This window comes from Harpia harpyja, chromosome 3 (genome assembly GCF_026419915.1).
Source record: "Harpia harpyja isolate bHarHar1 chromosome 3, bHarHar1 primary haplotype, whole genome shotgun sequence".
Taxonomy (NCBI): domain Eukaryota; kingdom Metazoa; phylum Chordata; class Aves; order Accipitriformes; family Accipitridae; genus Harpia; species Harpia harpyja.
Window position 1 is genome coordinate 42,030,389 of NC_068942.1, and position 18,927 is coordinate 42,049,315.

General features: G+C 34.9%; 1 protein-coding gene across 8 annotated transcripts in view; it reads right to left on the reverse strand.

Moving 5' to 3' along the window:
* The window catches only part of TTBK2 (tau tubulin kinase 2), a 112,041-nt gene that overhangs the window by 33,944 nt on the left and 59,170 nt on the right, over positions 1–18,927 (reverse strand). For all 8 annotated transcript variants that reach the window (XR_008234439.1, XM_052782224.1, XM_052782222.1 and 5 more), the window contains 4 exons: positions 6,483–6,548; positions 5,805–5,897; positions 4,679–4,804; positions 1,557–1,714 (listed from right to left, as the gene is read on the reverse strand). Coding sequence is in view for 7 of the 8 variants with exons in the window: in XM_052782224.1 (XP_052638184.1) it covers positions 1,557–1,714; positions 4,679–4,804; positions 5,805–5,897; positions 6,483–6,548 (443 nt within the window). In the remaining variant the exon portion in view is untranslated. The remainder of the gene's footprint in view (positions 1–1,556; positions 1,715–4,678; positions 4,805–5,804; positions 5,898–6,482; positions 6,549–18,927) is intronic.

The following is an 18,927-nucleotide window of genomic DNA, read 5'->3' on the forward strand; positions in this document are numbered from 1 at the left end:
AAAAATCGGAAAGGTAAAAATTTCGAGACTTTAATTATGTTTCTTGAATTATTTTCTACTCTAAATTATTTTCTACTCTATCGAAAGAAACAAACAAAAAATTACAAGCAAAAGCACGCTTCTGTAGGAAACTAAATCTTGTAAATAGTTTAATATAAAAAAATCCTACTTCTTGGCTTTCACAAGTTATGTTTCTTTAATTTAGGCACATAACAAAAGGTGTAAATCAAAAAACAATCACTTAAAACCTGTTTTTTTGAATGTTTGCAAAGGAACTCTGAGAAAATTTGTTAGAGATCATGTCCAGGCTCAACTTCGCTCCTGACTCTTCTACACATATTTTTCTATTCAAAAAAATTAATGGCATCTTTCATAATGTAGTTTCCTTTTCCCCAACATCTGGTAGAACAACAAAACATACTGCATGAGGAAGAGAGATCACTCAGCAAACTAAATGAAGTTCTAATCACTATTCTTATCGAAGTGCCATTTAGGTCCAATTACTGATAATCAAAACATAAGCATAACGCTAACAAGACATTACATTTTAATTAAAGTTCTGTAGTCCCATTGACTTGGGGCTAAATAGGGCTATGGCTTAGCTCAGTGTCTGAAACTGAAGCAATGCTATTCCTAAAAAGTGAAAGATCAGAAGGTCAGTTAAAAGTCATTGCTTTACAGTCACCAAAATTGTTAACTGCAGCCAAGACTATCATTAACTCCAGTGTGACAATGGGACTGAATCATATGCAAAATCCCTGTCAACTTCAGTATGTTCAATAGTACACACGATACACCTGTGTAATATTAACACCAGTTAATGTCTTGACTGACATTTATTTTAACACTTTTTTTTTTTTAATTACCTTGAAATACTGGGAATTTAACACATTCTACATGAAATTCTGGCATTTTTCAGCCTCACTACACTGTCAAAACCCCCAAGGCACAAACTTTGTGACTCTTAGATAAAAAGTTGATCTACTTAAGACCTAGAACAGGCACAAAGTCTTCCTCCTCACCCATAAACACCTCTTATATTCTCTCCATACTCCTGAGATGAGTATGGGTATTATTAAACATCACATCTTGTCCAAGTTAATTACAGAAGGTCCCAACGATCACATTAAAAATTATTTTAAACATGACCAAAATCTATTTCCAAATTTCCTATAAAGATCCATTCATTTTTCAATGTTATAAGGAAATTGCAACTAGTAGTTTATTCCAAGCTTACAGAAAACGATGGGTTTAATTCCAGGCAGTTAAACTCAGGACACATCATTTAGTTTCACAAAATATGATTTAGCAAAGGATGGACTAGCAAATTTACATGCTGAGCTACTATTTTTTATTGCTATAAATTTAGGACTGCAGTGCTGATCTTTCAGGATAGTAAAAACAGGAACCTTAAAAAGGAAAATACTTCAAATGCTCCCAAACCTCCATTCCTCTATTTATTCAACATCCTGCAGAAAAAAACCTAAATTATGGAGATAATTCCCCTTTGGTACTCTGCGGCTGTTTCTTTAAGTGACCACAACGTGCATACATACCCAATTGCAGCCGGAGTAAGACGAGTATGTAACTGAGGTGTGGTTGAAGTTGTTGTCGTTGTCAGAGAGCCATCAGTTCCACTCTTCTCCCAGTCAAAAGGGTCACTTTCGATAACCCCAAACGTTTTCATGCTGTTGTCAAACACAGACATGAGAAGCTAAAAATGAAGAAAAGAAGTTAATAAGCTTCATTTTTGTCTAAGAGACCAAGCAATTAAGAAATATCTTCCTGTAATATTTTAACATGTCTCTTCTTTAAGATTTTGAGTGACAACAATTCTCCAAAAAAAGGACACCGTTTTTTTTATTAACCAGGTCTCATTTTCCAAGGTTTCAAAGTCAAGATATGCAAAATTCTGTTTTATTTAAAAAACAAACCAAAACCAAACGCATTTGTGTTTTTATAAGTAAAGAGAGGCAAAGATACACCATAGGCTTCTATAAAAAGACAGAAAGACACGCGCACACACACACAGAGGCATGACTACATTCCTGCAGAATAGCATCCAACGGCTCTCCAGCAGAGGAAGATAAAAGAGTACATTAGGTAATGCCATTAGAAACCAAGGAAATGAATGAGGAGTATATAGGGAAGGCTACTGCTTTGCTAATTCATACATTTCTGTCATTTAGAACCATGTATCATTTACTTTATCTAATGCTGACATTCATCCCACAGAAATGTCACAATGGAAGCTTTCCACCTTCATGTTATGCTACAAAAAATCATCTATAACAAATTGTGTCCATGACAGAAAGAAATTGCATCTACTTTCCTCTCCCTGTGGAAAAACTTTATCTCATTCTAGTCACTGGTGGGAAGGCTGTGTCCATATCACATCATCTCTTACTCTGTAACATTTCTAAAAAAAATTTTTTTTTTTTCCCCCAAAAGCTAGAACCCTAGTTTTCATTCTTTCTTCCAATCTAGGATGCAGAAAATTTTTCTCTGGCCTCCTTTAAAAACACATAACCTTTGGCAACTTAAAATGGATAGGAAGTTTGGATCTTTTTTCTTGTATAACGTGGTCATATCCATTTTATCCTTACTCTCAAGAACCTTTGGTGTGCCATCTATCCCAGTCAGTTTTGGAACGCTACTGAACTGCACAAAGTCATAGTTCACTCTCTGTCCCATATGTACTCTCCATTATTCTCCTCTTCCTGTAAACCATAAGCAGTCTCTCTGAAGTAATTTTTAAGGTCATTCTCCTTTAAATCTTTTCTACAATTTCTGCTATAATGCAAATACAACTTCAAATGCTTAATGATGTCAGGAGGGTGAGGCAATGTGTGCATAAATACCTGAATAAAATAAACATATCTGACATTGCCAAATCCAATGTGGATTCTGGGCCTATGTCATGAACTTTTTAGACTGTAAACTCTTCAAAGCAGGGTTCCTGACCATATACATTCTTGTTCAGTGCCTAACCATAAATACGAACAAAGAATGATATGTACTGAAGGTATGAACAGCACTGCTACAACAAATACTAGTTAAGAAGGACCAGAGCTTAAATGACCATGGAAAGTAAAGCACTCTCACTGCTCTAAATAAAACCACCCTGCTCTGGTCTAAAGCACACGAGCAAGACCATGTCAGAAGGCATGTTTCAGGACCAACCAGAGGACTGTAAATTACTGGGCTGTCTCTGTCATGGAGAAACTCTGTCACGGTATCACGTTAAACCCTGAGTGCACGTGTTGTGTTAGATACAAGTTGACCACAGAAGAAGGTTTTGCAAAAATATGCCTGTGTATATATTTTATCATTAAGGATATATAACGTAAATAAAATATATTTACCAGTCTACAATCAAGGTTTTTCTATGCAACATCAAAATTTCTGCAATCAGTAATTTTTACCATAGAAGAAAAAAATAAATCTGATTCATCTTTATAACTAGGCACACAAAACACTCAAAACTTTCTTAATCATTTTCCTCACTTAATTGTAAACTATAGGATAAGTTCAATGGAAATTTGTAATAGAAAAGGAAAAAAAATCAAGGTATTTATTTTTCAGGAATGCTGAACATTTTCTGTATGTAATAAGATATTTTTTTCATTCAAATTTTTGCACAAAAATTGATTTTATTTATTGGTTTTTTACCGAGTAAAAAAAAAGTTTACTTGCTTACCAAGTAAAGCACAGGAATCATTCTTATCAAAGTTACAATTCCAGAATTAGTCAGAATTATTTATTTATTCAGTTGAACCAATTCAGCTTGCACACTAGCAGAAAACCATTCCTTCTGGTTTTGCTGAGTTAGTGAGTTAACAAATGCACAGAGGCAGACAGGTAATGCAAGTGGGAAGCTGACAGGAATGTATGTTTCTGGGAGCCAGAGGGAAGGCACACAGCAACAACCTGTCATGGTGTGATGTTAGATCAGTTCAACTTCTCCCACAGTTTGTGAGACTGAAAAAACTCTTAGTCTCCCCCTCCCCGCTTTTCCTGAGCATTCCTCTGCTGTTTTCCACATACTGGTATAGGACAAAGTTCTGTCTTTGAGTTTTATTTATTGTTAAATCATGGGTCAACACTGAGTGAGAATGACATATATTCTACAGCATATCCTCTTGGCACCTATCACCTTATCACCGAGCTGAGGCTGTCCATTTCAGCAGGCAATACTCTCTTAAACAAAGAAAAATGACTAGTTTTCTGGTGATCTCTGTAGGCAATACTTCAGTCTTAAAACCCACCATGGCTGCATGTTGTGCTCTAGCTGTATATATATAGCTGAGCTCCAGATTTTGGAAAACTGCCAGAATGACTATCACTGAGAAAACAATATGATTGATTTAACTTAAGGAGCTCCCACAAGAGGCTATGATAGTAGGATAGCACCTGATCCTAACAGAATACCAACTGCAAAGCAACTGTCAATTGTTTTTAGAAACTGAACTGCCTTATTCTTCCCAAATGGAAAAAAAATGACGTCTTTGAACCACAAAGTTTCTGTGGCACTAGGTGGTCATTAAAATAACTTTGTGGTGGCACAATCCATAATCACTACCAAGACTACACAACGAAATCAAAGGAAATTGAAGATGAAACAGCATAAAATTCTGCTATTTAAAAATAAGAAAGACAAAATAGTAAAAATGTTTACCTGGTAATCAGGCTTTGTAAAGTAATCTAAATTAGAAATGTGATCCAGAAAGATGTTGAATTCTTGAGGAAGATGTTTCAACATAAGTCTGTGCTCGTACCTTTCTTTAATGGAGCCCACTTGCTCCTAGGAGTAAACAACACAACAAACATTCGCACACCTTCATTCTCTGCTACAATATATTCAACTTGTATCTTACAGCCATTCAATACACTACTGGCCAGAAAGATAGGTAAGTACATTACTCTGAATAGTACTGAGAAAGGCCATTCTACGTCAGATCACAAGGTAAGAGATTCTGCCATTGCTCTCAGTACACATGCAAACTAATGTACAAACTTCAAATTCAGTATGAAAAGCTATTTAATTTTCTGCTGTTTGAATGCTGCTGGATATCAAGGACTGTCATTAGACACTCCAACCCTTCTAAAAAGCATGTTTTAAAGATTTAAATATCCTGTTGCATCACCTGAAGTTCACTCACTTTTTGGTGTATATTTGGTCATCACAGTATATTGTGTAAGATTGGTAAATCCTGCGTAGTGTAAGATGAGTAAATCAAAACCAAAAAAGAGATGCTACCTCTATACCACATTGTCATCTACCAATGCATAAACCACATCAGAGAGTAACCTTGGTTCAATCTAATTTCAAAAGAAGTTGAAAGAAGTAATAATAGGCTAATTAGACGGTGTTTCTTTGCATACCTCACTTATGATATGTGACTAAAGGCACTAGATTCACTTTTGTTCACCAGCAAATAAGAAATGCCCATTTCACAAATAATCAAAATAGATAAGAAATTTTAAATGTGTGATAGGTGAAATCAAAAAGTACTCAAGTGAAAACAGGAAAATTAATTAAGTGGCATATATACACTTACTTTTGCCTTTTAAAACATTTGCAGACTAGAAGCACAATCCACTTCCTGCCTAGAATGGTTCATAAAACTTGACTGCTTTTTATACCATGACACTAGCAATGAGAACTAACACTAAAAAAGACTGGAAAATGTAATGTTAAAATTAATGAACTAGTGATTCTTGGTGGAATCTTTATCACAGCATTCGCTTGCAATCCAGAAGTAAATCTCCCTTGTGCTCTTTGGTTTCACTTCTAGGTTTACCTTATCTTTTATTTTTCTCCAAGGCAGCTGCCCAACCACAAATTCCACCAACATGTAGAACAGGGACCAGAGGTCATCATGCCGACCCATTTCCTGTGAAAAAGAAATATTATTCTAATACATCTTACAAATACCTATAAGACAAAAGGGAAGATAGATTCTTTACTGCTCTGGAGACTTAAATTATTATATATAAAAATTAATATAATCAACACTGCAAAACAGGTTTCTATAATTAAATCCAGCAACTATTTTAAGTAGAAACATACAAGCAAATTTCCATAGAAGATACAGAGAAAGTTGAAGTGTATTAAAATAACATTGTAAATCTCTATACTGGAAGAGCTGTTTATTCAGATTTCTTTAGTGTATGATGTTAAGATGACATACTGGACATTATGTATTTTACAAAACTCAGTAACTTCACCTTTTTAATTTATTAACTTACAATACAACTGAAAACCAAAGGTAACTATTAAAACCACTATTATTTCTACAAGAAGAACTTTTTTACCCTCGACTACTGTAAAGTATACTATCCTTTCCCAAAATTTATAAGTATTAATTTCTCAATAACAAATGCACACATAAGAATACAAAAAAGGAAATCAATAGCAACTGCATTACTGACTGCTTTCAGCTACATGAGACAGATATGATATAGATTGAAATACTCACTCTGTTTCTATGAGCATTGATTGATGCATATCGTACTGTTCCTCGAAAACCAGCGACAGCTCGTGGCTGTCAAAGAATAGAAAAATAAGAAGATTCTCATTGTCAGAAACAAACCCTCTGACTACTTAACTTGGCATCTACAAAGTGAATATGGAGCCACAACAAATATCATTTGAGACTTTTTGTTTTATTTCAATTTACTGTGTTTCTACAAGTTCTCAGCAGAAATCCAAGTAGGCACCACAAAGTGACGTATGTCATAGTTTTTTAAACCATCTATTAGTTAGTTTTTGTTCTCCACAGGCATTAAGTCCTGTTAACCTCATCCCTCAAAAAAGCTATATCGCAGAACTATTCCTCTTTTTTCTCCAATAATGAAAATATTTCTTGGTTTTAACTATTAGAAGTTTGAGTTTTTAAATTCTGGCAGCATCTAAACCATAATGATTTCTTCCACTTCACTAAAATACACCAATACTATGTGGTATGAACAGACAACCAGGCATTTATTGAAATGTGCTAGCAACATTTTCACAAATTATTTTCTGAACTAGCAAACCAATCAATTTTTTGAGAAATTCCAAAAGCTGGGAAAGCCAAAGGTGGCTGAGCAATAAATAGGAAGGGCTGCACTACAGGTACCAGTTAAAAATACTTCTTTCTTCTGTAGTTTCTGAATACCAGCATTTCTTCCCTGACACTCTAGATATTGTATGATCATAAGTCAATTGGTGTTTTATAATCACAGAATAAATTTTCCTATCCTTCTTTCCTTCAAATAAAATGTTACCCAAAAAATTATATAATTGCTAATAGTTATAATTACTACATATTTACAATTAAAAAAAAGAAAAAAAATCAAACTGTGATGTTATTACTTTGCCTAAGACAGATATCCAATCCATGCTACCGTCTTAATTAATCATTAATAGAGAGAGAACTGCCAGAACTGCTAAATTTGCTTTCTTTTACAGTCTTGTCTTGCCAATCAATAATTCTTTTTGTTTCCTCTAACAGTGAATGTGAGAAACTTGAATTATCTTCCACAGCTCTGACTTGTACGTAAAGGGGTATTGGTGATCTGTCTGCCTGCCCTAGACTCATCACAATTCCTAAGAGATTTTAAAAAATTTTGCACAATACATTGAAAAGTCTGGTTTGATATACACAGACAAAAATAACCACAATACAAAATTACTACCCTATTAAAACACTTCAGTCTCCCCACCTATATATATATATATATATATATATTATATATAGGTTTAATTTCTTCTTAGCCACCAGGAGACGCTACACTGTGAGCTATCATTTAAGTACGTCAGGAGCTGCCGTTACTGTCAGTAACCCTATCAATTAAATCCAGCAGGATTATGCAGCAATGTCTTTAAAAAGGATTCAACAGCCCATATAATCAATGTCTGCTAGAGTGGTACGATGAGAGCTGAACCAGTGTTAGTTAAGGTGGAGAGTATTTTCCAGGATGTTCTTAACATGAACAGGTTCTCAGACAATATTCCATAAAACTTGGGTTTTGCACATTATCATAAAGTTTAAATAGTGCTTGGAACACATTTTGTGTTCCAGCAGGACAGAAAATTGAGTTTCTACCTTAAATCTTGTAAGTATATCATATTCCATACTGAACATTACCCTGAAATGAAGCGTAACACTGTATTTGCAGAAATTTCACAGTACCATGCAATTACAAAAAGAGTATCTCAAAATGCTTTGGAACTGCTAAATTTCAGGAGTTTTCAGTAAAATTTTCTGAAAATTTTAGTCTCCTTAATAGTTCTGAAGATTGGCAGACCATCCAAGTAAGAATAATATAGCATCACTGCCAAGACAATAAAAATACAGGTAAATTTCAAAAAAGATGCAGTTTGATGAACAGCACTTCTTCAGAAGGGCACTGAGAGCTTAACTTTAAAACACCCAGAAATATAAATTCAGTAAATCCCAAGAGCATAAAGTTTCAGAAGATGAAACCAAATGCTTACTGTCTTCAGCCTCTGGTCTGAATGTTAAAAAGGAAGGACTATATTCAGTTTTACAAAGTTAAATACTTCCATTCTTCTGAGAATAATGAAAAATATGAAAACTAAGATGAAATGAGGCTTTCATTCCTAGGGTAACAACTTCAGTTTCTACTTGATAACTAACACAAAAACATGGCAGTTGCTTGACAAGGAAATAAAAAAAAGAGTAAGAAATGGCATATGGAATGTAAATTATCCCATCCAGTTTATAAAAACTAACAATCTGACCTATTCCAGTTCTGCCCTGGGAAAGAAAAGTCCGTATGACAAATTTCATTGTGTACCAACTCAATTGCTTTTGAATGTTAAAGTCACTGCCATCCTTAGACATCCGTATGAAATTTTTTGCCTTAGAATGACTTCAGGTATCTGAGAATCACCTAGCTGGGAGGGGGGAGGGAGGAGGGGGGTGGCGGGGAAAGCATGAATATTGTTTCTATATATTAGCATATCATGAAATGAATTCTGAATTCTTTACCCCAGCAAGGATATCTAAATCCTTTTACAATCTCTTGTCTTAAAGCGTAGTTTGTATAAATCTTACCTAAGAGAGCATATGTAACTCTGTTACATTTTAAGATACAATGAAATACCTTTTAACAATGCAGCTGGTCACTATTTAATAGTGGTATTACAATGCCACACAACAACAATAAATTAATTCTATCATGTCACTAACAACATGAATGATGGCTCTCGTAGCTCAAATCAAGTTTGCCCAATTCAGAATAGAATTTATAGACTTCTGACCATTTGCAAAACTTCTGAAACTGTTTCAGAGCTCTTTATGCATCTCCCAACGGCTCATGTAGTAAGAGAGAGATATTACAGGCAATAATAGCAACTTCCTGAATGATTCACTGCATTTTTTCAAATAAAATCCCCCTCTGCTATTACTGATCATGTTAATTTGTTTTTAGACACCTCCAAATTTTTCCCATCTGAGCTCACCTGCCACCAATTGGGGGGAAAAAAAAAAAAAAAAAAAAAAAAAGAGCCTGGGAGAAACATTGTTTATAGCATTGTCTTCCAGATGCCTTATCTAAGCAAGCTGCTACCACAGCAATTGAGCTTCCTTAAAGAAAGTATATTTCCTTGTTAAGAAAAAAAGCTTAATAGGTCCATTTTTTTTTTTAGTCATTACAGGTGACCTATTAAGACAACCAACAGAATCTATAGCACTTTTGGAGCACATAGCTGTAAAGGGCATTTGTACTAAAGAGATGGTGAATCCTACATTTGAACACATCTGTGAAATCCACTGACACCCTTGATTAAAATGGATCACATCTATGTTCCTTTCCATGACAAATGCCATAATGAATATTCTCCTGTTTTTCCGCTTGAAATTTAGTGGGGGGTTTTCTCATCAGTCAAAAGCTGGAGCAACCGCCATATCCAGGTACTGTCTCAATTGCAGGGATCTATTAACAGTCCACTCAGCAGTGGATTCCATTCTTCAGCTCTTCCATATTTAACAGCTTTATTTAGCTTGCATTCATTTCTATTTATTTATGGCAACTATTGTTATCATGTTTTTCCTTCAGATAGAGTAAGAAAGCTTTTGAAATAGACAACTCTCAAATTGGCACAGGAATAAATGAGACCCTAGGGAAGAGTTCTTAGATTCTGGAGTCATACTTTCTGCAGAAAAAAGAATTCCTACAAAACTTTGCCTTAAATCCTGGCAATTGAATTAGTGGTAATGGCCATACAGATCACATGATTTAGTTCCTTTATCAGAATAAGGGATATAATTTCTAAGAAGGCTAGAGTTCTTGTATTTGACACAAAACATACTTTGCAAATCTTCTATAAAACTGTAACTTATTTGCACTAGTTTACATTAAAAAGTTTTTTATAATATAATTAACTCAAGCAGTGATCTGGAAGTCAGAGTTGTCTCAGATTTGATTACTATCATTAAATTCTTCAACTGTAAGTTAAAATAAATTATTTTGAATATACATGTATATGAAGCAGATCCAATAACTATGAAGAATTTTTCTACACATAAAGGTACTTTTTAAAGTAACATCAGTTTTCTTTGGAGGTAGCCCTGCCCTGGAAACACGTGACAATGTGTCTTAGATAAACCACATGCAGAAAATTAGGAGTTCCTAGAAAAATGAACTATTTCCTCTAAGCACACAGGTTTGCAGTTTCTTGGGACACACTATGCTTACAAACCTGTCTACGACTGTTGCTTCTTTGGAGGGGCTGTGGAGAAGGCAAATCACATTTCTTAGCTCAGTTCAGTATCTCTAGATAAATGCTCTGGCTTTATTGCTCTGGGCAATGTTGGAAACGTTATGCAGAGCAAAAAGTTAACTTTTTACTGCAGTCAAAGAAAGTAGATAATAAACATGAAAAAATAAAACAGTAATGATTCTTTACATTGTATCTGACACACACCATGGTTCTTCCTATCAGTCAGGCAATGACTGGGAATTCTTAACTGTCTTTAGGTTTTGGATTGAGAAAACAGCTCAAGCAGTGAACCCCACCTTCTTGGTTCTGCCTCTGAAACCAAGTTCTAAAGCTCATAGAGGGGTGGGTAGAGAAGCAGCCACCTACATTACCTCTGTTTCCCTTTGTTAAAGGCAGAATTCTCCTTTCTCATCTTTTCCCTTTAAAAAATCAATTTTCTAGTTCTTTTACCCAACAGGAATATATTTCCAGGATTGGAACTATACACAGTTCCAATTCTTTGGAACCTTTTTTCATATAAAATGGCTTCAACAATCCACATTCCCATCCCCCCTTTTTTGTGGTATAGGCTTTGCAATCTAATTTGATGTCTAGCACCTGTTAGCACCAGTTAAAAGTAAATGAAAAATTCAGGGATCATCCAGGTAAGGAAAGATCAGGCAGTTGAAATACAATTGCCATTACAATATATTATACATCTCAATTAGTTTTCACTGTATATACAGCTCTTCAGCCCCCCACTTTTAGCTCTATATAAAAAACATATCAGACTAATAACTGAGTACTTGCACTTAAAACTCTTTATCGACCCATCTCCTACCAGTTGTTGGTATGATACATTATTTGGACTCAGACCTACCTAACTTGGGATTTCCAAAAATTGATTGCAGCTGTCTGATCCTATGCTACCTAGTTCCAGCAGAAGCTGGGTAACAAGCCGAGTTAACAACTAACAGTGCAATGAAATTTTGCTATTATGAGTTCTAACGGACATGTGGTGACAAATGAAAATTTAACTCCAACTGCCTGTGCTATAAAGAGCATCACCATCTCTAAGACAGCAATATTTGATAAATGAACCATCTCCCAAGCTACTCAGTTTTCAATCTGGAGTATTTACTTAACCAATGTGATGCACTAGCTGAAAACGGCAATCATTTCAAAGCAGATTCATGAACAGACAAAAAGTCTGGTGGGCTGGAGGTAGGTAACAACCTACTAAGTGTCTGTCACAAACCTGAACTGACTGCAGTGAAAAATCACACAGGATAAATCTGCCATGTGTATGTTTGCTTTGCCCTGTGCAATCTTTCTTCTTCCTCTTACACCAGGAGCTGAAGCAGAGATTACGGTAAGAGGAAGACTACCTATGTAAACCAGCTAATGCTCTGGCAGAGAATTTCCCCAGACAGCAGAATATTGTTTTACTTATCTCTGTAAGTAAAAATTTTATGGTTGTTCTGCATTATGGGAAGTCCTGTGTTCTTAGCAGACTGGAGAATTGAGACCTTCATCTTTAATTGTTTTGTATATATCATATTTAGTATTTATAATGATAATACCACATATTAAAGAGCTGCATCAATCCAGTAGTAGACTTATTTCAACAGTAGACTTGTTTTCAACTAAGGATAAGAAGCAAAAGGTCTCAAGCAAGCTAATGTACATAAAATAACACACTTCCCTTCTTTTCTTTTAAACTATTCAAAATAATTTTTCATAACTCAGCAGTGAATTTAGTCCATAGCTCAGAAAGTATTAGTAACTAAAGTTTCTGTTTTGATTTTGGTTAGCTTCTATTTTCACCAGGAAACAAATTTTACTGGATCAAACCATCTGTCTTTCCACTATAATGGCTTTTAATTTCAAATAGGACAGCTCTCAAAGACTTTCAGTTCCTGCAAGTTTAATGAAAATTGGTGATTAAAGACAGAACCCAAATTAGTACCTTGACACAGAGGCAGACAGTTACAATTCAATTAAAATGGCTCACATCCATCTTAAGAGACACCAATCAGTTGGTCAATCAGCATGCTTTTTAGATGGCAAGTAAGAACATGCCTAGTCCTGAAACTGCAACTATGTACTGGTCAGAAAGGTAGCGTGTAGTATGAAGCTGAAAATAATAAGAAATTTGGAGGGCATAAGGAAAGCAGTACACAAAACCATAGGAAAGCAGTAAGTTTCACCATTCATAGAATAATTTGATTTTTTTCAAAGATAATACCAAATCTCAGTGGAAAAATTATTTCTCTTTTTTTTTTAAAGGACAGTTACAGCCCATTTCCCTGAGCATCTATCAGTTCTATAGAAAATAAAGGAACTGCTGTTGTCAGAATAAAGAACAGCTATATAGCACACCAGAATTTCTAAATTAAATTGTTCAATGATTGTTTGGATATGATATCAGTGTTCTGCACACCACAGAAAAGGAGGAAAAACTCAATAAATGCCAACAATTACAAAGTATTGTATTATGAGAATTAAATCTTTTTCATATCTCAACTATTTATCAACCTGTTCCTTCAGGCAGGATATTAATAGATTGTGTATTCTTTTTAGTTTTCACCCCAAAAGCCCAAACACCAGGTCACAAAGAATCTTCCTCCCAAAGAAATAACCATACATGATTTTCTTAAGTTTTTCATTTCATTTAATTATTGCAAGAATATTCCATAGAGATGTTACAAAATAATATTACACCACATTAAATTCATATATCCATTCTACTTGTGTCACCTTCTAAGTCAATTCATAATGCTGTTTTTTCATCTTTTACATTAACTTGCTACCTGCTTTTTTCACCTTGTACTATCACACACAAGATGCAAGCTGTCTGTCTCTGTAACACTGATTCCGTTCATTTCTTCTTTGTCAGTAATACACAAGGATCATGTTCAGTGGATGCTGAAAATGCTATATATACATTTTAAGATTGTGCCTTAAATAATCTCACTCTATGTCCTTGAAGGAGGTTATGGCAGACAAACACAATAAATAGTGTTACACTGGTAGTTATAACACAGCTATATCATTATAGCTGCATAGGTATATAACTGGTAGGTATATCACAGCTATGCATTACTTCAAAAAACTTTTGAAATCCATTAATTTAATAGTTATTTTAATCTCTTCATTCAAAAATAATATCTGCACAAACCTCTCCAAACTAACTCCCTTGTCTTCCCTGTAAAGTTATCACTAATTCAGAAATGGAGCCTCAAATGACCAATGTAATAATTCTTTCAAATCATGCAGATTCCTGCTTATAAAACCAATAAAACAAAGGGCTATTGGCTTAGTCTCTCCAGCAAATAACCATTTCCAGATAGGACATCTTGACATAAAAATCTAAACCTTCTTCAGTTTCTCCTGGGATTTAAGAAAAAAAAAAAAAAAAAAAAGGAAAAATTAGGCTCCAGTCTTTGTTGACTCAGATGACATAAGGGAAAGAATTAAGGAATATGTATATGTATACGTTATTTAAGAATGAGGCTGTATGTTTACATCTTGCATTGAATAGCTCTGATACTATATAATAATTCCTTTGCTACAGAAAAGTTATAAAGAAAATATAATGCTGTAATAATTCATCTTAGACTCTTCACCAGAACACCATTTACTGAAACAAAGCTTTTTTTCTTTGAAGTAGTTCATTTTTTAAAAAGCTATCAACTATCAAATGCTTAGCTCAGAATTTAGATGGAAATCTTGCAAACCTCATCTATTTCCAAAAATATATTCATGTAGTCTGACTGATGCAGATTTAGTGAAGAAAAGCTGAAAACATAGTTTTAAAATATATGTTCTTTAGACATTTTCTCTGTTCTACAGTAGCAAAATGTACAAAAATTAATTTTACAGACATGGAAAGGGAGGAATAGACTATAACACGAAGGGATAGTCAGGTTTCCAAAAAATTACCCCAGTCCTCTCTTCCAACACTACCTTTGAGTCATTATTTATTAATAAAAATATTTATTTTAGAAACAAAGAACATACAGTAAATAGTTTCCAATGCTATTTTCAGGAGCTTACTGCATTGTATTTGGCAGCTGAATTTTATCACATACATCTCTATTGCTCCTTCTTTTATTTTTATTTGTGCCATAATAGCTGAACTGATTTTGCTATTTGCTGTAAAACACACAATCAGTGCAACAACATTATTCCAAAAAAATTAAGATTTATACACTAAAGATTTAAAACATTCCTTTGTTCATAATTTCTTGTTCATTCTATGCCTGTCTGCTGATTTATACAGAGTTCATTACAAAACTATTACTTAATTTTAATGTTTTACAGTACCAGCTCTTCAATCTTCCCAAGAAGTGCTGAAGAGAAGTGAAGAGAGGTGGCTGTTAGGAGGCTGATCTCAAAATACATTATTAAGATACTTGTCCTGTGGTTCAAGCTAAAACTACAACTTGCCAACTTATTCCATCATGTTAAACTCCTCAGTAAGCCAGTAACAATGAAAAATTGGACATAATTTAGCTTTGTTACATCACACTCCACTTCCCTGTCATGTCGTCTTCATCCCTTCATATAGATTAGAGCAAATATTTCTAAAAACTATTTCAAGAAGCAGCTGATCCAGTGCAATGCTCTACAGAGACAGAAACTACTTTTGGTCCTGGCAGAGCATAGTGGTCCTCCCAGACTAGATAGCCCACACAAAGCTTCACTCTAATACAGCTGAACTACTTCCAGATTTAAAGTTCACCGAGGCATTTACATGAGGTTATCACCAAATGTTTCTTGTTCTTTGTTTCAGCACCTGCTATCTTTACTTCTGCAGTAGAGGGAGAATGGGGTAGGTAAATAATAGTCACCCTTTTCCCTCTCTTCCTCCTTCTGTTTTTCCATTGCACTTTCTGATACCTCACACACTCCATTCCTCTCCCTTATTTCATGAAATCTAATCACAGACCTGGGAAGCAATATGGGAAAATCTGAAGAACTAAGTGGAACCCACAGCGATTTGGTAAAGATCGGTTGAAAGAATTTGATAGGGAGGAACCACTGCAAGTTACATAGCCATTTAATGCCTGATATTACTTCACTGTGTTCAGTGCCTTCTTCACATTAATTTCTGTCTTCGTTAGACAAACAATGTAGAAATTAATAAAAAGAATTCTGTTTTAGGATTGCCCAGTTATAGACATTTCATGCTGGGAACTTCGCACGCCAAATTTTACCATGCACAGGTCTTTGCTTTGTAACCGTTAGCATTGAGGTGTCCCGTACATCATGCATAGCTGTCACGCAAATGCTGAGGGGGAAAAGTAACTTTTTGTCAGTTCCCTGCTCAAAAAAATTATGTTGCAAGATAATGGTGTGTTCGCTCAAAGAGACAGCTTATGAAAGGTCAACTCTAAAGTATATCAATGTGTAAAAGCCTCAGAGGGCTATTATACAGATAGGAACTTATTAACACACGTTTTTCTTCCTCCATCATCCTTCCTATAAGTTGAATCTTTCTATGACAGTAAGGAGAGGGTAATGGTGTTATTAGTCTGGTACAGCAGTAGTGAAGACAACCCTTTGCTGAGCCTGAGCAGATTAGCCCCACGGGAGCACTGGAAGGCTCTTGAGTGCTTCTTGTGCCATGCCTGAATAGTTACGTAGCTCTTGCCCATGTCACAGGGTGCCTCCATGCTAAGCTTGAGAATGCATGCTGAACTATTCAAGTTCTTGTGTTTTTCAGAAACAGGTCAGGGAAAGGATAAAAGGGAAGGATAAAACAGGATTATCTTAAGGTTCAAATTCCTCCTTGTAATATATCATGTATAGTACCATAGCACCTACAACTGCAGAAACACTTCTTTGTCACATTCATCACTTGCAGCCTGGACAACAGCAGCCTAACTACACAGCCATGCAATTATTAGTGAGATATGATTCCAGTAAACTCTACTCACACAAGAGTGACAGTGAAAAGAGGAGGCTAAAAAGAAGTTGCAATAACTGATAAGGAAATAACCTAAGAATTGATGAAAATTTTATCAGAAGAGAGAAGGCACGTGGATAAGTTTTAGAGAAGTTTGCATAAGTTTCAGTGAGAAAATAATACGATTTAGTGACAACTTGAAGATAAAAATGAAATGAAGAAGAACAGCTCAAAAATTGTACTGCAAGTTTAAGTAACAATACATGTTAAATATGAGACAGGCAGTATAGCTGAGGAAGATGAGAAGATTTCAAGAGGAAAAATACGTATGCTTTTACTTGTTTAGGTGCAAACATGCAACCCTCAACTAATCACATCCCTGTGTAATGTACTGTTAGGGATTGAGAGAGAACATTACTGAGAAAAGATAGCAGAAGGTAAATGCCAGCAACAAAATGCCTCTCAACAGGATGAAACACCACCGAACAGTACATTTAACAAAATGACATGGACCATTACCCTGCAGCATCTGGCTTTCAACAGTTTTAGTCAGGTTTGGAAGAGGGGTTTTTTTAGACCAGTTAACATATTTTAGCCAATTATTTATTATATGCTTAATATGGAGCAATATGAATTGAAACAGGTCCCTGGAACTTTTTTGTACTATTTAATTATTTTTCATATAATGCACTGCCATTTAATACTGTACTCATAGAATATGTCCTAGTTGTCCTTGGATTTTGCTTTAATCTGTGTCACTCAAAGCACAGAATGTATCGAGGAACTGCTGAAGATACATTGTATCTCCCTGCTCTTTAAATAAAACCAAAACCTGATAAATCTTACATTTTTTTGGAGTTGACCCAAGTGCTGCCAATCATTTAAATTTAATAGGCGTTTAATGGGTTAAAAGAATTTAATCCAAATTTTAATCTGAATGCAATGTTCAGTAACTATTCTTTAACAACTTCCAGTATATAGGCTCTTATTTATAATAAATGCACACAGTCAAGGTATTATTCAGGACTCGTTACTGACACAAATTCTAAATCATCAGTGGACCTGGGGCAAATAAAGAAAATTGCACCAGCTTTAGTCAGTACTATCTGTGGACCACTTCTGAGACGTTTTTCTTAAAAGTAATATCAATGTTTGCAGATCAGGCTGTAACACCGTTCACTTGAGAAGAAGATTGAGAAGCATATATGAGCAATCCATCTTTAAGCAGACTGTGGGTCCAAATTGCCTTCAGAGAGGAAAAAAGATTTGTAGTGATCTTTTTTCTTACAATAGTGTAGCTTCACCATTGCTCCTTTAGTTCTTACAATTATCCCACTTTTTTGCCCATCATAAAAAGCATTTAATGGATATAGCTTCCACTCTTTCAGTACCATAAAAACTCTGTTCCGTTCCAAACATAGAAATAAACAATTCGCAATTCTTCTGCCAAGATGACAGGATGTTAGGTAGAATAAGATGGAATTATTCTCTAGTCCTCCTCAGCAATCAAGATAATCCAGAATATTAAAAGAAAGAAACACCATCCAATTCAAATGCATAACCATTCTGAATTTTCATGAAGTAAAAAACAAAAGAATGAATATACAAGAATTTTTTACCTTCTATCACTGTATTTAACTGAAATACAATAGACTTTGAAAGATTTCAAAATGTGTGCAATACTCTGCTTTGATATTTAACAACACATTTCTGTGCAGCACTGTGCAGGGGATTTTTTTTGTTGTTTTGGGGGTGGGTGTTTTGTTTTGGGGTTTTGTTGGGATTTAAAAAAAAAAAAAACAAAACCACAAACCAAAAAGAATTCAGCTTCTTAAAGTATATTTCCAGGACACCATCTGTCATCCTAAAGTGAAACTTGAATATAAAAACTCATTTGCTGGAAAATCCTCAGAACCTGAGGGCACTGAAGAAAGGCAAGCAGCACTTATCTCATTTTGTACATAAACACCTGATTAGAATAACATGTTCATTGTCTAATGTGAACAGGTTTGTAACTGCTTCCCTAGACAATAAAAAGATCTAAACATTTGCATTCACAATCGCTTTCACTGCATTTTTCTAAGGGTCAGACTGTACAGCAGCTGGTGTATCTTCTGCTTTAGCAGAAGTCAGAGACAATTTTGTTACTGACAAGTCACCAGTAAAGAGCATGAGTAACTCCTCAGAAAATTTTGGTGGATACTCTGTCTCCTTTGGATTTGAATACTTTTGTTAAATGTTTAGAGTAAGAGTTTTGTGAGTCCTTTAAACAAAGCATATCAGAAAAAACAGGGCTACA